The sequence below is a fragment of the Bombina bombina genome, chromosome 6 (genome assembly GCF_027579735.1).
Source record: "Bombina bombina isolate aBomBom1 chromosome 6, aBomBom1.pri, whole genome shotgun sequence".
Taxonomy (NCBI): Eukaryota; Metazoa; Chordata; class Amphibia; order Anura; family Bombinatoridae; genus Bombina; species Bombina bombina.
Genome location: NC_069504.1, coordinates 600,947,754 through 600,967,144, shown reverse-complemented (window position 1 = coordinate 600,967,144; position 19,391 = coordinate 600,947,754). Strand labels below are relative to the sequence as shown.

The following is a 19,391-nucleotide window of genomic DNA, read 5'->3' as shown; positions in this document are numbered from 1 at the left end:
AGGGTACGAGAATACCCTGTTCTAAAAAACTGAAGAGGGGCTGGAGTCCGGCAATAGTCTCTGAAGATAGAGGATATTGTCGAACGCATGGGAAGAAGAGATCCGTGCGGACATGGATGTGGACAGGCTCAGCGGATTTTAAGAATCCCACATCAGAGGCTGCAGTACCCCACAACCAGGGAGGGGTAGCTGCAAAGAGTTCACTAAGGTCTGGGTTAGGAAGTGGGTTTGAAAAGAAGAGTCTGTTTACTGCTTTTAACAAGCTCTTGGGAAATTGTAAATACATGCCGTCTGGGCTACACTCAATGGTGGCTTTGAGTTTGCACAGAATATGACGTCCAAGAAGATTCACGGACTGACCTTCTGCAATAAGAAAATAATGGTCAGTTGTCAGGGAACCCATTCACACAGTCTGTAGTTTGGACATGGGGTAAGTTTGGGGATTACCTTCAATTCCCATTATGGTCTCGGTGTCCATACTTTTAGGAATTGAGGGGTCAGTAAGGGTGGTGATCGTGGCCCCCGTGTCAACTAGGCACAAGTAGGGTTTCCCTCTTACAAGTAGTGAAATTATGGGGCTGTCTTTGGAAATATTAAATGAAAGTAACTGTTGCAAATGGGGAGTTAGTTTAGCGGTTGGGTCCCCGGCATTCCGTCAGGCTTGGTAGCCTAGGTTGCCATAGCTGTAATTGCTGCGTTAAGTATTTTGAGGAGGGTTATAGGGCTGAACTGCAGCTAGGTATGATTGATCTATGGCATGGCCTGGGTTAGTATTATAACTGTGGTCCTGCGGGTAGTCTGGGACACTATTGTGTCTGCCACATCCACGTCCACGAGACTGTCTGGTTATTACGGTAAGGACAATAATGTTTTAAATGATCAGGATTATGCTGGTTATTACGGTAAGGACAATAATGTTTAAAATGATCAGGATCACTGCACTGAAAGCACGATTGATCCTGGGGCTGTGATGATGAGCGCTGTCCACCCCTTCCTCTCTGTCCTATCATACCTGACTGAGTGAAAGCCGCAGCAAGAAGAGAAACCGTTTGGTTTCTTTTTTCTTTGCTGTCCGATTCTTCTGCTCCCTATTGTCATATACATTCTTGGCAATTGCTAAAACAGCAGTTGGGCTCAGACCTCCCAAATCCTCCCTGCTCGACAGTCGCCTCCGGATGTCAGAGGTGCACTGACTTTTAAACAATTGGATGATAAGGGAGTCTGAGGCCGGTGCTGTTGTTTCAATTCCTCCCCACACCCGCATAGCTTCTACCAAGCGTTGGTAGAAGTCAACGGGATGTTCATCTAAACCCTGAACAACCAACGTCACATTCTGCCAGTTAAAGGGACAGTCTAGTCAAAATTAAACTTTCATGATTCAGATAGGACATGCAATTTTAAACAACTTTCCAATTTACTTTTATAATCAAATTTGCATTGTTTCCTTTGTGGTATTTTTTAAAAGCTAAACCTAGGAAGGCTCAAACTGATTTCTAAACCGTTAAAAATCGCCTCCTAGCTTAGAACATTTTGAAAGTTTTTCACAGTTAGACAGTACTAGTTCATGTGTGTCATATAGATAACGTTGTGCTCACTCCCTTGGAGTTATTTAGGAGTCTGCACTGATTGCTAAACTGCATGTCTGTCAAAAGCACTGATATAGGGGCAGTCTGCAGAGGCTTAGATGCAAGGTAATCACAGAGGTAATACATATATTAATATAACTGTGTTGGATATGCAAAACTGGTGAATGGGTAATAAAGGGATTATCTATCTTTTTAAATAATAAAAATTCTGGTGTAGACTGTCCCTTTAAGTCTTTCTGCCTGCTGTTCTAATTCCTTTTAAGATAGCCTATTTCATAATACCTAATGCCCATCTATCATCCTCTTCATTGTAATTCCAATTGGGATCAGTAGTGAGGATGGTGGCGGTCAATCTAGCAACAGAATCGTGATGATCCCGGTTAGGAGGTTCTATGATTTCTAGTGCAATCTCTGCCTGGCGCAGGACTTCTAGTCTCTCACCATCCGACATCAGAGCCTCAAGAAGGACATGTATGTCTGTGTACGGAATAAAGTTTGAAAGGTTTTTCTAGTACCCTCAGGGTGATCTCTAAATTTTGGGGTGGTATTTTGCCAATTTATAAGGTCACTGGTGGTAAACGGGACATGCACAAAATGTTCAGTTACACTGCCATCTGCAGTTGGGACAGGTATCATACGTAAGGGGGCTTGGAGTTTCTCTTCACGTTTAACTCTAGCAGCCTGGTTATGTGTAACAACTCACCGACTTCCAAATGTAGCAGGCTTTTTGTTTTTCAGCGTAATCTTTTTGTCTTTTTTTAGGTATTTGTTCATTCCTCGATTCTGGCTGATCAGTCTCCTGTTCTGCCTCTTCCTTAAAATCTATAAGGTCTTCTTCCTCCTATAAGGGGTAATTGAACCAGACCCGGAGGAGGATGAGGAGGCAGCAGGTGACCAATGTTCCTGGAACTGAGGACCAGTCAATCTATTATCGGGGGCAGAAGCTTTAGATGCAGAAGCCCCCGAAGTCATAACAGGTGGTGGGAGTGTGAGTGTGGGTGGTATTTGCGGAGGGGGCCCTAGGGGTGGAGGTGTGGGCCCATATCGGGGCAGTGCCGGCACTTGGGGCTGGTTACCTAAGGGTGCTATGGGTGGTGGCCGTGGCGAGGGCAAGGGGTAACCAAGTCCTACAGGTCATCAGGGTCCACATATGCTGGAGGTGTAAGGGTATTTGGGTTTTGACATCTGCAACCCTACTATTCTCAAAAAGGTAATAGTAGTCCATTTAGCCAGGGCGTACATCAACCAGTAGATTGTGGAGGGCAATTAATTTAGAGAGCTCAAAGGACCCAAGTCTTGGCCACCTTAATTTAGGATCAAGGCTGAGAGTATAGGAGACCCAGAGCTCTGTGCACAAAGTATAAAGTCAAAAACTAGCAGTACTCTGTTTTTCCCAATTTTCATATATTTTTGCAAGGGGAGAGTCTTTGTCTACTTTAGACAGCCGGGATGCCATTATTATATCCCTTTTCCTTAATCCCTAATCAAGTCCCTGCAGTTACCGGACGGACACTTCCTCAACGTACCTGCCTAGCGGGAGAGATTAGCACTATATTCTCAAGTCACAATATGTCTTGAATCACTATTCCTGCCTCTGTAAAATCTCCTGTCATCCACAACTTTATTTTATAGTGGGCTGGCACCCTAAGGGCGTTTAACTGCCAGACAGATGTCCCACTGAATTTAATAGTGATCCAATCTATACATAAAAACCGGGTAAAAGACCCACATCATATATTACACATACATAAAAGACATGGGTAAAGACACTCACGGATCAGTCCAAGGGGTAGATTGTGTCCGTTGTTTGTGGTCTGTTCCTCAGGACGTACTCCCTTATCGCCCCCGGGACTCCCCAGCCAACAAGACAAAACTTTCCACAGGTAAGCTACAGACCTGAATCAGATGGGTGCGCGCAGATGTTGGTTCCCAGCTGGGGAGGCACGGAAGGTCGACCTGAAGCACGTCCCACCAGAGTCGCCAGGTGAAGTAATGAGGTGACAGACCAGGCATTCAGCAAACAAAGGCTAACCCCAGGAGGGATGATCTTTATTTCACTGTTGCAACAGTGACCCAACACAAACACAGCAACACAGGACTAGCACATTTTCATGTACATGCATTTTTATACTATTACAGTTCCTTACCAAGCAGAGAGCTAATTGGACGATAATAATTGGCTAATAAATCTCACGTGATTAGTGGGTGCTAAAAAAAAGAAAGGTTCTCTATGTTAGAATTAGTAAGATATGCTTTCTTGGAATATAGCCAGAGGCTAATTGGCTAACTGAGTTGAAATGATAATACTGAACAGAAGGCCTTGGGTTTTGAGATGTTTAGGAAACAATATATATGCAAGGCCAAAGCTAAGATATACAGATACATAATTATTAGGTTAGAAGTGAATTTGTTACAGATACATAACTTATTATTTCAGGAGTGAATAGTTGGAAAAATACAGATGTAAAAGTAAGGAAAATAAATAGAATTCAGTAAGGTTACAATGTAAAGGGAAAATAAGTTTTGGTTAAATAAGCAAAGAAAAGTCATTGTCATGTTCCAGGAACCATCCCATAGTGATGCATGCTTTGTGCACCGGCGCATTATACTGCTGGAATTAACCATCTGAGAATAAACTGTCAACATGAACGGATGCACTTGTTTAGCAACAATGTCTACGTATGCTGTGGCATTCAGACGTGAATCTAGGGTTATCAATAGTCCCAGCGTGTGCCAGAAAAACATTTTCAATACCATAACCCCGCCCCCACCACCTTGCACAGTTTTCATCAGACATGATGGGTCCATGGATTCATGCTGTTTTTGTCAAATTCTGAGCCTGCCATCAACTTAGGAACTTCGACTCGTCCGAACAAGCTACCCTTTTCCAGTCTTCAATGGTCCAGTGCTGGTGTTGTGCCCACAGAAGGTGTGCTCTCTTGTTCCTCTCTGATAACAACAGCACCAAACATGGCCGCTGGCTTTTGTAGCCCATCTGAGACAAGGTGCGCTTAGTGTCGCGTTGCAATATGTTTTTCTCCGCACCAAGGTTGAATTCTGATGTAGTTCGCAAAATTGTGGCCTTTCTGTTTGCTTGCACAAGTCTAGCCATCCTCTTCTGACCTCTCTCATCAACAAGCGTTTTTCTTCCACATGACTGCCGCTGACTGGATGTTTTTTGTTCATTTCATTCTCGATACACCCTTGAAACTGTGATACGTAAAAAGTTCAGGAGTACTGCCGTTTCACATATGCTTTGTCCAGCAAATATATATAGGATTACCCCCATCTCTACATTTTTTTTTTTTTTGCCTCTGGCATCCACCCCAAGTGAACCTTGGGTAATGAGGTTTAAAAGGGGACTTCGCCCCCTTGAACCCCTCCAAGCGGAGGCAAAAAAGATAGTGAAGATGTGTGAATTACAGGGCATTGTATATATGTTTGATGCAGTGACTTGATGCACTCTTGTGTGATCAAACACACTCTGCCTCATATTTTAGATGTGTGGAGCGCGGGCCTATTAGAGTGAGCGGTGGGGGTTTGTCTGGTCACGGCCCACCAGCAGGGCAGTCCCGGCTCTAGAGCATGTTTTTTTTAAGACTTTAAACCCTACACTACTGTGTGATTTAAACACGCAGTAGAAATGCTGTTTAGGACTTGTAGAGCATTGCTGGTCCCAAGGAGAAGCTGCCTCTAATCAACAGAGCAATTTGCATATCTGAGTGGTGCGACTAGCTCTGCTGATCCGCAGCCGGTTGCGCTCGGGACCAGAGGTGCTCTGTGGGTCCCTATCAACACTTCAACTGTGTGTTTTTTTTGGGGGTTTTTTTTTTAAATACTTTTTTATTGGGAAATAGAGAAGGATATCCAGTACAAGTTAGGGTGAAGCATCAAGCAGTACAATAACATAAAGATTGACATTTGTACATCGCAGTGCATACAGTAGTGGGTTTGTTAAACAGCTTACTCAAATCCCTTTTCCTTCATCTATAATCTCCCTTTTTTTACTATTACTATAGTCTAACACATAGTACAAACATGTATTATCTAAACAAAACTCAACCAGTATCATTGTTCTGATCAGTTAAAACCTCAAATAACTCATGCGTGTAAAGTACATAGAACCTGGGTACAACTCCAGTGGGAGGGGGAAAAAAAAAAAAAAGTAGATGACATAAGCTAGATAGTGATGCTCTCCCTCTCTCTGCCACCATCACCCCGTGCCTGATATAGGAACCCCCACTCCCCCCTCAAGGAGGCTGTTAGCATAAATTCAGTGTTTGCAAAGGGAGTCAGTATTTGTTTCTGGGAGTCCAAGCTCAGTGTCTCAATGTATTTCCGCCACTTATTTATAAAGTGTTTGAGTCTCTTATTAGTGTCCATTCTGGTGTCCAGTTGCTCGATGAGCAGTTGTTTGTGCAAGGTGCGTTTAAATGTGTTAAAGGTAGGAGCAGCGCTTTCAGTCCAAACCCTCAAGATAATCTTTCTAGCTATCAAAATGATGGTGGTGAGCAGGGGGACAGCCTTAGGCCCTTGTTCTTTCCACTCTAGGAGGCAGATTTGGTCTATATCAATCTGGACTCTAAGTTTGATGACATTGGTGACCCAAAAGGCAATCCTGCCCCAGAACTGTTTTACCATCGGACAGTTGAGAAAGTAATGGATAAAATCTGGATCACCAAGTCTGCATTTGCTACATTCGTTTACCACTCTCGGGTCCCACTTACTCCTCCTCCTCGGGATAATATAGTCCTTGTGTATCATTCTAGTCTGGGATTCTCTAAGGGTCATGGATAGGGTCGCCCTTCTAACATTCTCTATACTCTGTTGGATCGCCTCCCCAAGGTCCTCCCTGACCAGGTCGATTTTCCATTTACTCTCTAGCAGGATCAAGTTTTTAGATTCAATTCGGCTCAGCAAAGTTTTGTAAATCCCTGAGATAGTGAAGTTACCTATTCGGAACAAGGCCAGTGATGCACCAAATGCGTGTTGTTCAACTGTGTGTTTAATTCCTTTTGCAGGGGTTAAACAAACAATAGTGTAGGGGCAATAGTATTATCATTACATGCTGTAATGAATTAGAACATGTAAGTTGTTTTTTTTTACTATTATGGCCCTTTAAATCAAAATTATTTAACATTTTTGTTTTCCTTTTTACTGTTAAAGTTGTCATTAATACCATTTTTGTGTCACGTAGGCTCCACGGTTATGGGAAACAAACAGGCCATTCCTGCGGAGCTATCTGTGAATGAGAACCCCGTAATAGCTGACATCCAGGCTGCCTATAGTCAGGGGGAGGGAGAGAGGGCACATAATCTGGTGAAGACTGCTTGTGAGGAGAACATTCAGAAACATGAAAAGGTGAGTAAATATAGATGAAGTATCACAGGGATGTACACTTTCTATTTATTTAGATTCAAATAAGATAACTGCTGGGTTTATCCCCTAGAGTGTGTAATAAAAAGTCACTGCAGAGAAATGCATTGCTTGTTTTCCAGCGGGATATTGCATTTATTTTTTTTCATCTAATTTTTATAAAAATGACTTAAAGGGACAGTAAACACCAATTTTCATATAACTGCATGTAATAGACACTATAAAGAAGAATATGCACAGATACTGATCTACAAATCCAGTATAAAACCTTTTAAAAACTTACTTAGAAGCTCCCAGTTCGGCACTGTTGATAAGATTGACTGGGACAACCACTGAAATGGTCTGGGAAGCAAAAATAGCAGAGACTCCCTCCCCTGCATATGAAAAGACAGATAACATAAACTGGGGTCAGCAGTAGACTTTAAACGTATGTATACATCTGACACTGTGGGGCTTGGTTAGGAGTCTAAAAATCTTTACAATGTTATTAAAAAATAAGCAAAATTATACATTTTTACAAAAACACTCCTAGATGGGCTATAAAAAATTGATCAACTACAAAATATTTGTGCAAAAAAAATCTAGTGTACCATGTCCCTTTAATTCATTAACCCCTTAAGGACACAGCTCCAGTTTGCTCAATTGTTCCATGACAGATTAATTCCGTCATTGGTCATTAAAGGGTTAAAGTCAATAGTATGCTGTGATTGAATTGTAAAGTGTGTTATAAAAAGGTTGCTTTTTTTGTTTTGGCTTTTTTGTGTTTTGTTTAATTATTCAACAGTCCTGTTAGATAATATCCATAGATAAGATAGCATTCTTTAAGTAGCTTCTCTGGTATTTCAGATGATTTGTTATTGAGATGTACTAGTATATAAGAAATAGAGTAAGTTCATTAACAGTGGGGATTTGATCTGTAGTAAATCTATTTGATGTATAGATAACATTGTGTGTTCATTCAGACATTGCTTTATGTGTGCCTCACTTATAAAGACTCTTACGTTTCTCTCAACCTAGTACCAGCTGTTGAGTATTACATCTGCATATGGAGATCTGCCGTCAGTGCGGTATCTCCTTCAGGAAGCTCAAGTGATTTTACCTACTGAACCAAGCGATGATAATCCCGCTGTAATGGCAGCTTCTTATGGCCATGGAGAGACTGTAACTTTGCTACTGGATTCTCTGCCAGGTATGTTACAACATTGAACATCTAGCCACCTGTAATGCATATATTTCTTCAGAATTTGCAAATAGGAATAAATAGCTTAATCAGACAGAAATAGTTAAAATGATGGTAAATTCTAGCGTTAAATAACGGTAGGATTTACAATCACTAAAAATAAAGTCGACCTTAATTCATTGGTTTAAAAAAACTGATAAATAGGTTCCTTTTTGTTTTGCCGAAACTTTAGTCTTAACCTAAGCACCTCCGGATGCTCATGGCACAGCTCAGTTTTTTCAATGAGGTGACATTTCAACCTCTTAGCCAATAGCCGTGCTTGCCCTTTGGCATTATGCCGTAGGCTTGCACGGCTATTGGCTAAGAGATAGAAATGTCACCTCATTGCAAAACTGATCTGTGTCATGGGTGGCCAGGGGCGCTTAGTTTAAAGGGACACTGAACCCAAATGTTTTCTTTCGTGATTCAGATAGAGCATGCAATTTTAAGCAACTTTCTAATTTACTCCTATTATCAAATTTTCTTCATTCTCTTGGTATCTTTATTTGAAAAGCAAGAATAGATGCCGTCCCATTTTTGGTGAACAACCTGGGTTGTTCTTGCTGATTGGTGGATAAATTCACCCACTAATAAACAAGTGCTGTCCAGAGTACTGAACCAAAAATTGGCTTGCTCCTTAGCTTAGATGCCTTCTTTTTCAAGAGAACAAAGAAAATGTGATAATAGGAGTAAATTAGAAAGTTGCTTGCTCTGTCTGACAAAGAAAATATTTAGGTTCAGTGTCCCTTTAACACTGAAGCCTCGGCAAAATAAAGGTACTTATTCATAATTTTGATTAATGAAGGTCGCCTTTATTTTTAGTTATGGCAAACTATAGCATTTTTGAAACGCTAGAATTTATCATCACTTTATGCGAACTTCCTTTTTAAGTGAAAGACTGCACTGACATGAAATTTAGCAGTTTTAAAAAGCCAATTTGTATTTATAATAATATAATTTGCCTTTTATTTATATTGTATTATAATTTGCACATTTTAAACATTTATTTATTTATTTTATTTTTGTAAAATGATTACTTAACTGGTTAATATCAACCCACAACTTGAATTAAAACCCCTCCTGTTTTTGATTACCCCCATTTTTCTTTAGTCTTTTGAAGTTTTTGTTTAGGATTTGATCATATTCACATTACAGGATTTCATTGACCCTTGCATTCCATTTTCCACGTTGATCTAATTTGCATCTCCTAATCCATTCAGCATCTACATTCCAAGTAATTTATCTTAACACCCTGTGGCATCTCTCTCCTCCAAATGAGTCCACATTGGTTTACAGACTATGGATCAGATGGAGAAACAATCTCACTTTGCTACACTGATCTGCAACAACATGAGTCTCTCCTTAGTGAAAGTTTGTTATGCCATGACCTGGTTGCTTAGTGACGTCTTTTTTTTACTTCTCCACCTCTGGGTCCTTACCTGGATGGACAGTTACAACTGTTATAGTATATATGGGCCAACATGGCCACTAAATGCAGCAATACAAACATGCATGCAAAAGAGAGCAAAGCCTGCTGAAGAAGTGCCACTAAACAACCAGGTTGTGGCATGAAAAAGTTCATGATTGTCTGAAGTACATTCAGTAAAGCCACACTCTTTTATCTGAAAAGCAGCTATAAAAACCTTGCTACTTGTGGTCCATAGATGATGTTTTTAATTTACAAATATTTTCTCTTCCCGTTTTAAGGGTCAGTAAACACCTTGTAATTACAAAACATTTCTGTTGTAATATATCAGCCACATCTTAATGTTTTCAAAGCAAAGGACACTCAAGTCATGATTCAGATAGAGCAGCAATTTTAAACAACTTTCCAATGTATTTCCGTTAACAAATGTGCACAGTCTTTTTATATTTACACGTTTTGAGTCAACATCTCCTACTGATCATGTGTAAGAATTCACAGAATATACGGATGTGCATTTATGATTGGCTGAGGGCTGTTGCATGATACAGGGGGAGGGGAAATAGACATAACTTTGAAATGTTGAAGAAAAAAATTAAATCTACTCATTTGAAGTTCAGACTAAGTGCTACTGTATTGTCTTTTTATCATGCATTTGTTGATTATGCAAATCTACTGTATTTACTGGTCCATTAATATCTTTAGATTTCCAGCCTTTCCCACCGCTCCACTCCCAATAGTATTCTCTTAAAGGGACATTATACTATAAAATTGTTTTTCCCTTAATGTGTTTCCAATTACTTTTTTTTAAACTCATAAAATGTATGAGATTTGCTTTTTTAAGGCTTATTTGTGTATATGAATTAGCTGATTTTGTGTTTTGAAACCACAACCTAATAAAATGGGTTGAGCTTGTAGGTATAATCAGATCTCATTACTTTATCACATTGTGTACATATACATGCTTCTTTATCTTATATCTGTCCATAAACCAATCACCAATACTTGTAGAGAACAATGGAGAATTAACATTTTATTACCTTATCTCTTCTATAACCCACTGGGAGTGTAATTTTTTCTACTGGCTGTGTTAACACAGCTGGGCCTTGTGGCCAAAAACTTTCAGGATGGGTGGGGATACCACAGGCTAAATAAACTAATTCAAATGCCAATATAAGTTTAATGGAAATACTTGTAAATAATTTAATACACTCCAGCATGTAAAGTGGAGTGTTGGGAACAAATTAAAGGGGAGACAATTTTTGAGTAAACTGTCCCTTTAAGCTGAATCCTTTATTCTCATCACCTGATACATATACTGTTGTTTGCAGCATCTCCACCTTTTCCATTTGTTCCTTTTGACTCTTTACATATTTAGAGGGTGTCTTGAGGCTAAGGTACACCCTGCACTAGGGTTCCTATTCAGAATGGGTAACTAGGCTATTGATTGCCTTGCCCATCATGCACACACTTTTTTAAGGTATTAACTGCAGCTTTTAAGGAACTTGTGCTGCTTTGGTAAAACTATTTTTATAAAATAGCAATCTATTGCTTCATGCTAAAACAAATGTGAGTGAAAACAGGATTTCTTTCTAATGACATGGTGAGTCCACAAATCATCATCAATTACTGTTGGGAATATCACTCCTGGCCAGCAGGAGAAGGCAAAGAGCACCACAGCAAAGCTATTAAGTATCACTTCCCTTCCCACAACCCCCAGTCATTCTCTTTGCCTTCAGTACAAGGAAGAGGTGAAGTTTTTGGTGTCTGAAGAAGATTGGATTTCTTTCACTTCAATCAAGATTTTATTATTTTGAAAGCAGAGTAGGTTTGCTCTGATCTTTCCTTTCAAGTTTGGGTATAGCCATACTCCTCATTAGTCTCTTCAGTAGGGCAGTGGTGGCTTTAAAGCAGTTAGGACTTGTAAGGTGGGCCTTGCTGCGTTTTCCTAACATTGTTGCTGCCCATGGCATAGAAAGCCTGAGTAGGTTTACTCTGTCTTTTCTCTACAGATCTCTGTGAGGAGTGGCATCCTCTTATATCAGGTAGGCTGTCCTCCTGCCGGACGGCTAGACTGCAGGTAAGTGCCTTTTCATCTTCAGGGTGGGAGACTGGCACTAAAAGGGTTAATCCTTCTCTGCAACATTATATGGGAGGCACATATCCCTTGAATGATATTTTAGGCAGGACGTAGGGCACTTATGGTGACAGGAGACTAGGGGTTAATATGAATCCCCTGATTGTCTGGGCTCATGGTATGTTTAGAGGCACTTTGGGGTTAATGTCACCGCTATACTATTTTTATCGGAGTAGTGACTCTATGTAGTTGTATTTTTAGCTTCTTAGTATGGACACTTTTTGTGTAGTGTCTCTGTTTTTTGTCTGTGCAATTCGATGGCGGTTTCCTAATTACGAAGTTACTGCCACACTGCTGTGTGAAGGAGCAGTTTATGAGTTCAATGCGAGATTGTAATTGCTTGGCACAGGGTCAAGCAGAATTTCTGGTGGTGGTAGTTTGTGGTAGTTTGAAGCGCGATGTTAAATAATGTTGCGCGCTGTATCCCATACTGTTAGTTGTGTCTCCGCCTCCTTCTTCACAGAGAAGGAGCTGCGGCGCCATTTACGTCTCTGGCTGGGTCCGGTCATGTGACCCCACCTTTCTCAGTCAACTCTGACTGGGAATGGAGCTTACGCTTTTCTTGTTACACAACACAAATGTTAATGTGCAAGTCCTACTCTATCCAATTGATAGTGTAGATTTAAAACGTTCCTTATCATGTTTATGTTGAATGTTTGTTTTTTCTTGAGGATATAATGTTTTCTTTATTTTGTATGAGCAAAAAATTGCAGGACAAATCGTGCTAAGTATACTCTTGACTGCTGCAACGTCTCTTACATTGACTTTAGATTACTGTTTTTAAAGTGACAGTCTTGTATTTTCATTATAATATTTAGATATTAAAATTCGATTAATTTGGCTTTTAGACACTAATATTGTTTGCAGAGATACAATTATGTGCGTTCTTGTTTCACTAAATTTCCTGAGATAGGAACAACGCGTTGTCTCTGAACCCAATCACTCACAGGATGATGCTGTGTAGGTATTTCCACAGTTTTCTCCTTCCACGTCCCAAGCCTTTATGGTGTCACCTACTGTGCCCTGCGGTTCCTCATTATCTCCTTGAGTTATTTGCTGCAGAATCTGCTACTTGGGTATGCTTTGGGTAGCTTTAGCATTATCTGTTTTTCCTTTTTTCAGGGGGGAAATTGCAGGAGGAATATTAGATATTCAGATAGCAAGGTTTCTTTACCGCCTGCTTGCTACACTGTTTGCCTTCCTCCTAGATCTGATGAGGAGGATAACGTCAGTAGCCTCTGAGGATAAATTCTCAGATGAGGACAGTATAATTCCTTTTATCTATTGCTGAAGTTGTATACTTCAGATTTCAGCCTGAACACCTTCGTATGTGAATAAAGGAGGTTTTTGGTTGCCTTGGAGTGACTCCGATACGTCTGTCGTTGTCAATCCCTAAATAATCTAGTGAATTTTATAGATACTAGGATTCTTCAATAGCAAATCGTGCTAACATGAATAGGAGAGCTACTCTTTGAGTTTTCTCCGTCTTCTGTCCTTAAGAGGACGTTTCCTGTCATTGTCTCCATTAAATGCAATGCCTTATTTGCTGAAGCTAACTGCTTGGAGGTTGAACGCTTAATTTTATCTAAGCATGGGTTTTTAGAGTCGGTCATTGAGACCTTGATCCAGGCTCGTAAGCTTGTGACTCGTAATATCCTCTATAAGATTTGGCGTAAATATTGGTATTGGTGTGAATCCAAGGGATTCCTAGGATTTTGTCATTTCTCCAGGATGGTCTGGAGAAGGGTTTGTCAGCTAGTACCCTGAAGGGTCAGATTTTGGCATTGTCTATTTTGTTGCATAAGAGTTTGGCGGATGTGCCAGACGTGCAATCATTTTGTCAGGCCTTGGTCAGGATCCGGCCTGTGTTTAATCCGGTTACTCCTCCCTGGAGTCTTAATCTTGTTCTTAAGGTTATACAGCAGGCTCTGTTTGAGCCTATGCATTCCTTAGATATTAAGTTGTTACCTTTGGGCCTCTGCTCGGAGAGTTTTAGAGCTCTCGGCGCTACAGTGTGATTCCCCTTATCTTATATTTCATTCTGATAAAGTGGTTTTGCGTACTAAGTTGAGTTTCTTGCCTGAAGTTGTTTCGTTCACGAATATTAATCAGAAAATTGTTGTTCCTTCTTTGTGTCCTAACCCTTCTTCTCATAAGGAACGCTCGTTGCATAACCTAGATGTTGTTCGTGCGCTGAAATTCTATCTGCAGGCGACTAAGGACTTTCGTCAGTCCTCTGCCTTATTTGTTTGTTTTTCTGGGAAACGCAAGGGTCAAGAAAGCTACGGCTACTTCCCTTTCTTTTTGGCTGAAGAGTGTTATCCGTTTGGCCTATGAGACTGCTGGTCAGCAAGCTCCTGAGAAGATCACAGCTCATTCCACAAGGGCTGTCCCTTCTTCCTGGGCTTTCAAGAATGAAGCTTCTGTGGACAATTTTGCAAGTCTGCAACTTGGTCATCTTTGCATATTTTTTCTAAATTCTATAAGTTTGATACTTTTGCCTGGGCTGAGTCTTCTTTTGGGAAAAGGTTCTTCAAACAGTGGTGCCTTCTGTTTAGGTTACCTGTCTTGTCCCTCCCTTATCATCTGTGTCCACTAGCTTGGGTATTGATTCCCAACAGTAATTGTTGATGATCCGTGGACTCACCATGTCATTAGAAAGAAAACAATTTTCTCTTGTTAAGTGTAGTCAGTCCACGGGTCATCCATTACTTATGGAATATATCTCTTCCTAACAAGAAGCTGCAAGAGGATCACCCAAGCAGAGCTGCTATATAGCTCCTCCCCTCACATGTCATATTCAGTCATTCTCTTGCAGCCTAACTAAAGATAGGTTGCTGTGAGAGGTCTGTGGTGTTTTTTAACTTAGTTTATTTCTTCAATCAAAAGTTTGTTATTTTAAATGGCACCGGAGTGTGCTGTTTGTTCTCAGGCAGCATTAGAAGAAGAATCTGCCTGCGTTTTCTATGATCTTAGCAGACGTAATTAAGATCCACTGGCTGTTCTCATCTGAGGAGTGAGGTAACTTCAGAAAAGGGGAATAGCATGCAGGGCCCCCCTGCAAACGAGGTATGTGCAGTAAATTATTTTTCTGAGGAATGGAATTGACTGAGAAAATACTGCTGATACCAATGTAACGTAAGTTCAGCCTTAAATGCAGTGATAGCGACTGGTATTAGGCTGATGAGTGTGTGTACACTGAATGTATTTTTCTAAGGAATGGAATTGACTCTGAAAATACTGTTAATACTGAAATAATGTATGAGCCTTAACTGCAGTAAAAGCGACTGGTAGCAGGCTTATTAATAACACTTCATAACTTTTAAAATGTATGTTCAAAACGTTTAATGGCATGTTAATCGTTTTTTGTGAGGTACTTGGTGATAAAACTTATTGGGGCATGATTTTTACCACATGGCCATCTTTGTTTTCTGCATAGAAACAGTTATCTGAGCTTCCCCACTGTTGTAATATGAGTGGGAGGTGCCTATTTTAGCGCTTTTTTGCGCAGTAAAAATTCAGTCACAATCTGTCCTCCATGATCCAGATCGTCTCTAGAGAGCTCAGGGGTCTTCAAAATTCATTTTGAGGGAGGTAATCAGTCACAGCAGACCTGTGACAGTGTGTTTTGACTGTGATAAAAACGTTAATTATTAAATTGTTATCCGTTTTTGGGTATTAAGGGGTTAATCATCCATTTGCTGGTGGGTGCAATCCTTTGCTAACTTAATACATTTACTGTGAAAAATTGGTTGCTATAACTATTTTGGTTCATTGTTATTTCAACTGTGACAGCTTTTTGTGCTTCTTAAAGGCACAGTAGCGTTTTTTATATTGCTTGTAAATTTATTTAGAAAAGTATTTCCAAGCTTGCTAGTCTTATTGCTAGTCTGTTTAAACATGTCTGACTCAGATGAATCTCTTTGTTCACTATGTTTAAAGGCCAATGTGGAGCCCAATAGAAATTTGTGTACTAATTGCATTGATGTTACTTTAAATAAAAGTAAATCTTTACATGTAAAGAAATTATCACCAGACAACGAGGGGGAAGTTATGCCGACTAACTCTCCTCACGTGTCAGTACCTTCGCCTCCCGCTCAGGAGGTGCGTGATTTTGTGGCACCAAGTACATCAGGGAGGCCCTTACAAATCACTTTGCAAGACATGGCTACTGTTATGACAGAAGTATTATCTAAATTGCCAGAATTAAGAGGCAAGCGCGATAGCTCTGGGTTAAGGACAGAGCGCGCGGATGAGGTGAGAGCCATGTCAGATACTGCGTCACAGTTTGCAGAACATGAAGACGGAGAGCTTCATTCTGTGGGTGACGGATCTGATCCAGGGAGACTGGATTCAGAGATTTCTAATTTTAAATTTAAGCTTGAGAACCTCCGCATATTGCTAGGGGAGGTATTAGCGGCTCTGAATGATTGTAACACGGTTGCAATTCCAGAAAAATTATGTAGGTTGGATAGATACTATGCGGTACCGGTGTGTACTGACGTGTTTCCTATACCTAAAAGGCTTACAGAGATTATTAGCAAGGAGTGGGATAGACCTGGTGTGCCTTTTTCCCCTCCTCCCATATTTAGGAAAATGTTTCCTATAGACGCCACCACACGAGACTTATGGCAGACGGTCCCTAAGGTGGAGGGAGCAGTTTCTACTTTAGCTAAGCGTACCACTATCCCGGTGGAGGATAGTTGTGCCTTTTCAGATCCAATGGATAAGAAATTAGAGGGTTACCTTAAGAAAATGTTTGTTCAACAAGATTTTATCTTACAGCCCCTTGCATGCATTGCACCTGTCACTGCTGCGGCGGCATTCTGGTTTGAGTCTCTGGAAGAGGCCATTCGCACAGCTCCATTGAATGAAATTATGAACAAGCTTAAAGCACTTAAGCTAGCTATCGCATTTGTTTCTGATGCCGTCGTACATTTAACCAAACTTACGGCTAAGAACTCCGGATTCGCCATCCAAGCGCGCAGAGCGCTATGGCTTAAATCCTGGTCAGCTGACGTGACTTCTAAATCTAAATTGCTTAATATTCCTTTCAAAGGGCAGACCTTATTCGGGCCCGGCTTGAAAGAAATTATAGCTGACATTACGGGAGGTAAGGGCCATGCTCTACCTCAGGACAGGGCCAAATCAAAGGCCAAACAGTCTAATTTTCGTGCCTTTCGTAACTTCAAGGCAGGAGCAGCATCAACTTCCTCCGCTCCAAAACAGGAAGGAGCTGGTGCTCGTTACAGACAGGGCTGGAAAGTTAACCAGTCCTGGAACAAGGGCAAGCAGGCCAAGAAACCTGCTGCTGCCCCTAAGACAGCATGAAGAGAGGGCCCCCTATCCGGAAACGGATCTAGTGGAGGGCAGACTTTCTCTCTTCGCCCAGGCTTGGGCAAGAGATGTCCAGGATCCCTGGGCGTTGGAGATCATATCTCAGGGATATCTCCTGGACTTCAAAACTTCTCCTCCACGAGGGAGATTTCATCTTTCAAGGTTATCAGCAAACCAAATAAAGAAAGAGGCGTTTCTACCCTGTGTACAAGACCTCTTACTAATGGGGGTGATCCACCCAGTTCCACGGACAGAACACGGGCAAGGATTCTATTCAAATCTATTTGTGGTTCCCAAGAAAGAGGGAACCTTCAGACCAATCTTGGACTTAAAAATCCTAAACAAATTCCTAAGAGTTCCATCATTCAAAATGGAAACTATTCGAACCATCCTTCCCATGATCCAAGAGGGTCAGTACATGACCACAGTGGACTTAAAGGATGCCTACCTTCACATACCGATTCACAAGGATCATTATCGGTACCTAAGATTTGCTTTCCTAGACAGGCATTACCAGTTTGTAGCTCTTCCCTTCGGATTAGCTACGGCTCCAAGAATCTTTACAAAAGTTCTGGGCTCACTTCTGGCGGTACTAAGACCGAGAGGCATAGCGGTGACTCCGTACCTAGACGACATTCTGATACAAGCGTCAAGTTTTCAAACTGCCAAGTCTCATACAGAGATAGTTCTGGCATTTCTGAGGTCGCATGGGTGGAAGGTGAACGTGGAAAAGAGTTCTCTATTACCACTTACAAGGGTTCCTTTTCTAGGGACTCTTATAGATTCTGTAGAGATGAAAATTTACCTGACGGAGGCCAGGTTATCAAAACTTCTAAATGCTTGCCGTGTCCTTCATTCCATTCCACACCCGTCAGTAGCTCAGTGCATGGAAGTAATCGGCTTAATGGTAGCGACAATGGACATAGTACCATTTGCGCGCCTGCATCTCAGACCGCTGCAATTGTGCATGCTAAGTCAGTGGAATGGGGATTACTCAGATTTGTCCCCCTGCTAAATCTGGATCAAGAGACCAGAGATTCTCTTCTATGGTGGCTTTCTCGGCCACATCTGTCCAAGGGGATGACCTTTCACAGGCCAGATTGGACGATTGTAACAGACGCCAGCCTTCTAGGCTGGGGCGCAGTCTGGAACTCCCTGAAGGCTCAGGGACTATGGACTCAGGAAGAGAAACTCCTCCCAATAAATATTCTGGAATTAAGAGCAATATTCAATGCTCTCCTAGCTTGGCCTCAGTTAGCAACTCTGAGGTTCATCAGATTTCAGTCGGACAACATCACGACTGTGGCTTACATCAACCATCAAGGGGGAACCAGAAGTTCCCTAGCGATGTTGGAAGTCTCAAAGATAATTCGCTGGGCAGAGTCTCACTCTTGCCACCTGTCAGCGATTTACATCCCAGGCGTGGAGAACTGGGAGGCGGATTTTCTAAGTCGCCAGACTTTTCATCCGGGGGAGTGGGAACTTCATCCGGAGGTCTTTGCTCAACTGATTCATCGTTGGGGCAAACCAGATCTGGATCTCATGGCGTCTCGCCAGAACGCCAAGCTTCCTTGTTACGGATCCAGGTCCAGGGACCCGGGAGCGGTGCTGATAGATGCTCTGACAGCCCCTTGGGTCTTCAACATGGCTTATGTGTTTCCACCATTTCCGATGCTTCCTCGTTTGATTGCCAAGATCAAACAGGAGAGAGCTTTGGTGATTCTGATAGCGCCTGCGTGGCCACGCAGGACCTGGTATGCAGACCTAGTGGACATGTCGTCCTGCCCACCGTGGTCTCTGCCTCTGAGACAGGACCTTCTAATTCAGGGTCCTTTCAACCATCCAAATCTAATTTCTCTGAGGCTGACTGCATGGAGATTGAACGCTTGATTCTATCAAAGCGTGGCTTCTCGGAGTCGGTTATTGATACCTTAATACAGGCTAGGAAGCCTGTTACCAGAAGAATTTACCATAAGATATGGCGTAAATATTTATATTGGTGCGAATCCAAGAGTTACTGATGGAGTAAGGTTAGTATTCCTAGGATATTGTCTTTTCTACAAGAGGGTTTAGAAAAGGGCTTATCTGCTAGTTCGTTAAAGGGACAGATTTCTGCTCTGTCTATTCTTCTACACAAACGTCTGGCAGAAGTTCCAGACGTTCAGGCTTTTTGTCAGGCTTTAGCTAGGATTAAGCCTGTGTTTAAGACTGTTGCTCCGCCGTGGAGCTTAAACTTAGTTCTTAACGTTCTTCAAGGCGTTCCATTTGAACCCCTTCATTCCATTGATATCAAGCTGTTATCCTGGAAGGTTC

General features: G+C 41.5%; 1 protein-coding gene across 1 annotated transcript in view; it reads left to right on the top strand.

The window, feature by feature from the left end:
- LRRK1 (leucine rich repeat kinase 1) overlaps positions 1-19,391 on the top strand; it is a 395,700-nt gene that overhangs the window by 110,244 nt on the left and 266,065 nt on the right. Inside the window, exons 3-4 of the mRNA XM_053717594.1 lie at positions 6,784-6,947; positions 7,980-8,151. Coding sequence (XP_053573569.1) covers positions 6,784-6,947; positions 7,980-8,151 — 336 coding nt within the window. The remainder of the gene's footprint in view (positions 1-6,783; positions 6,948-7,979; positions 8,152-19,391) is intronic.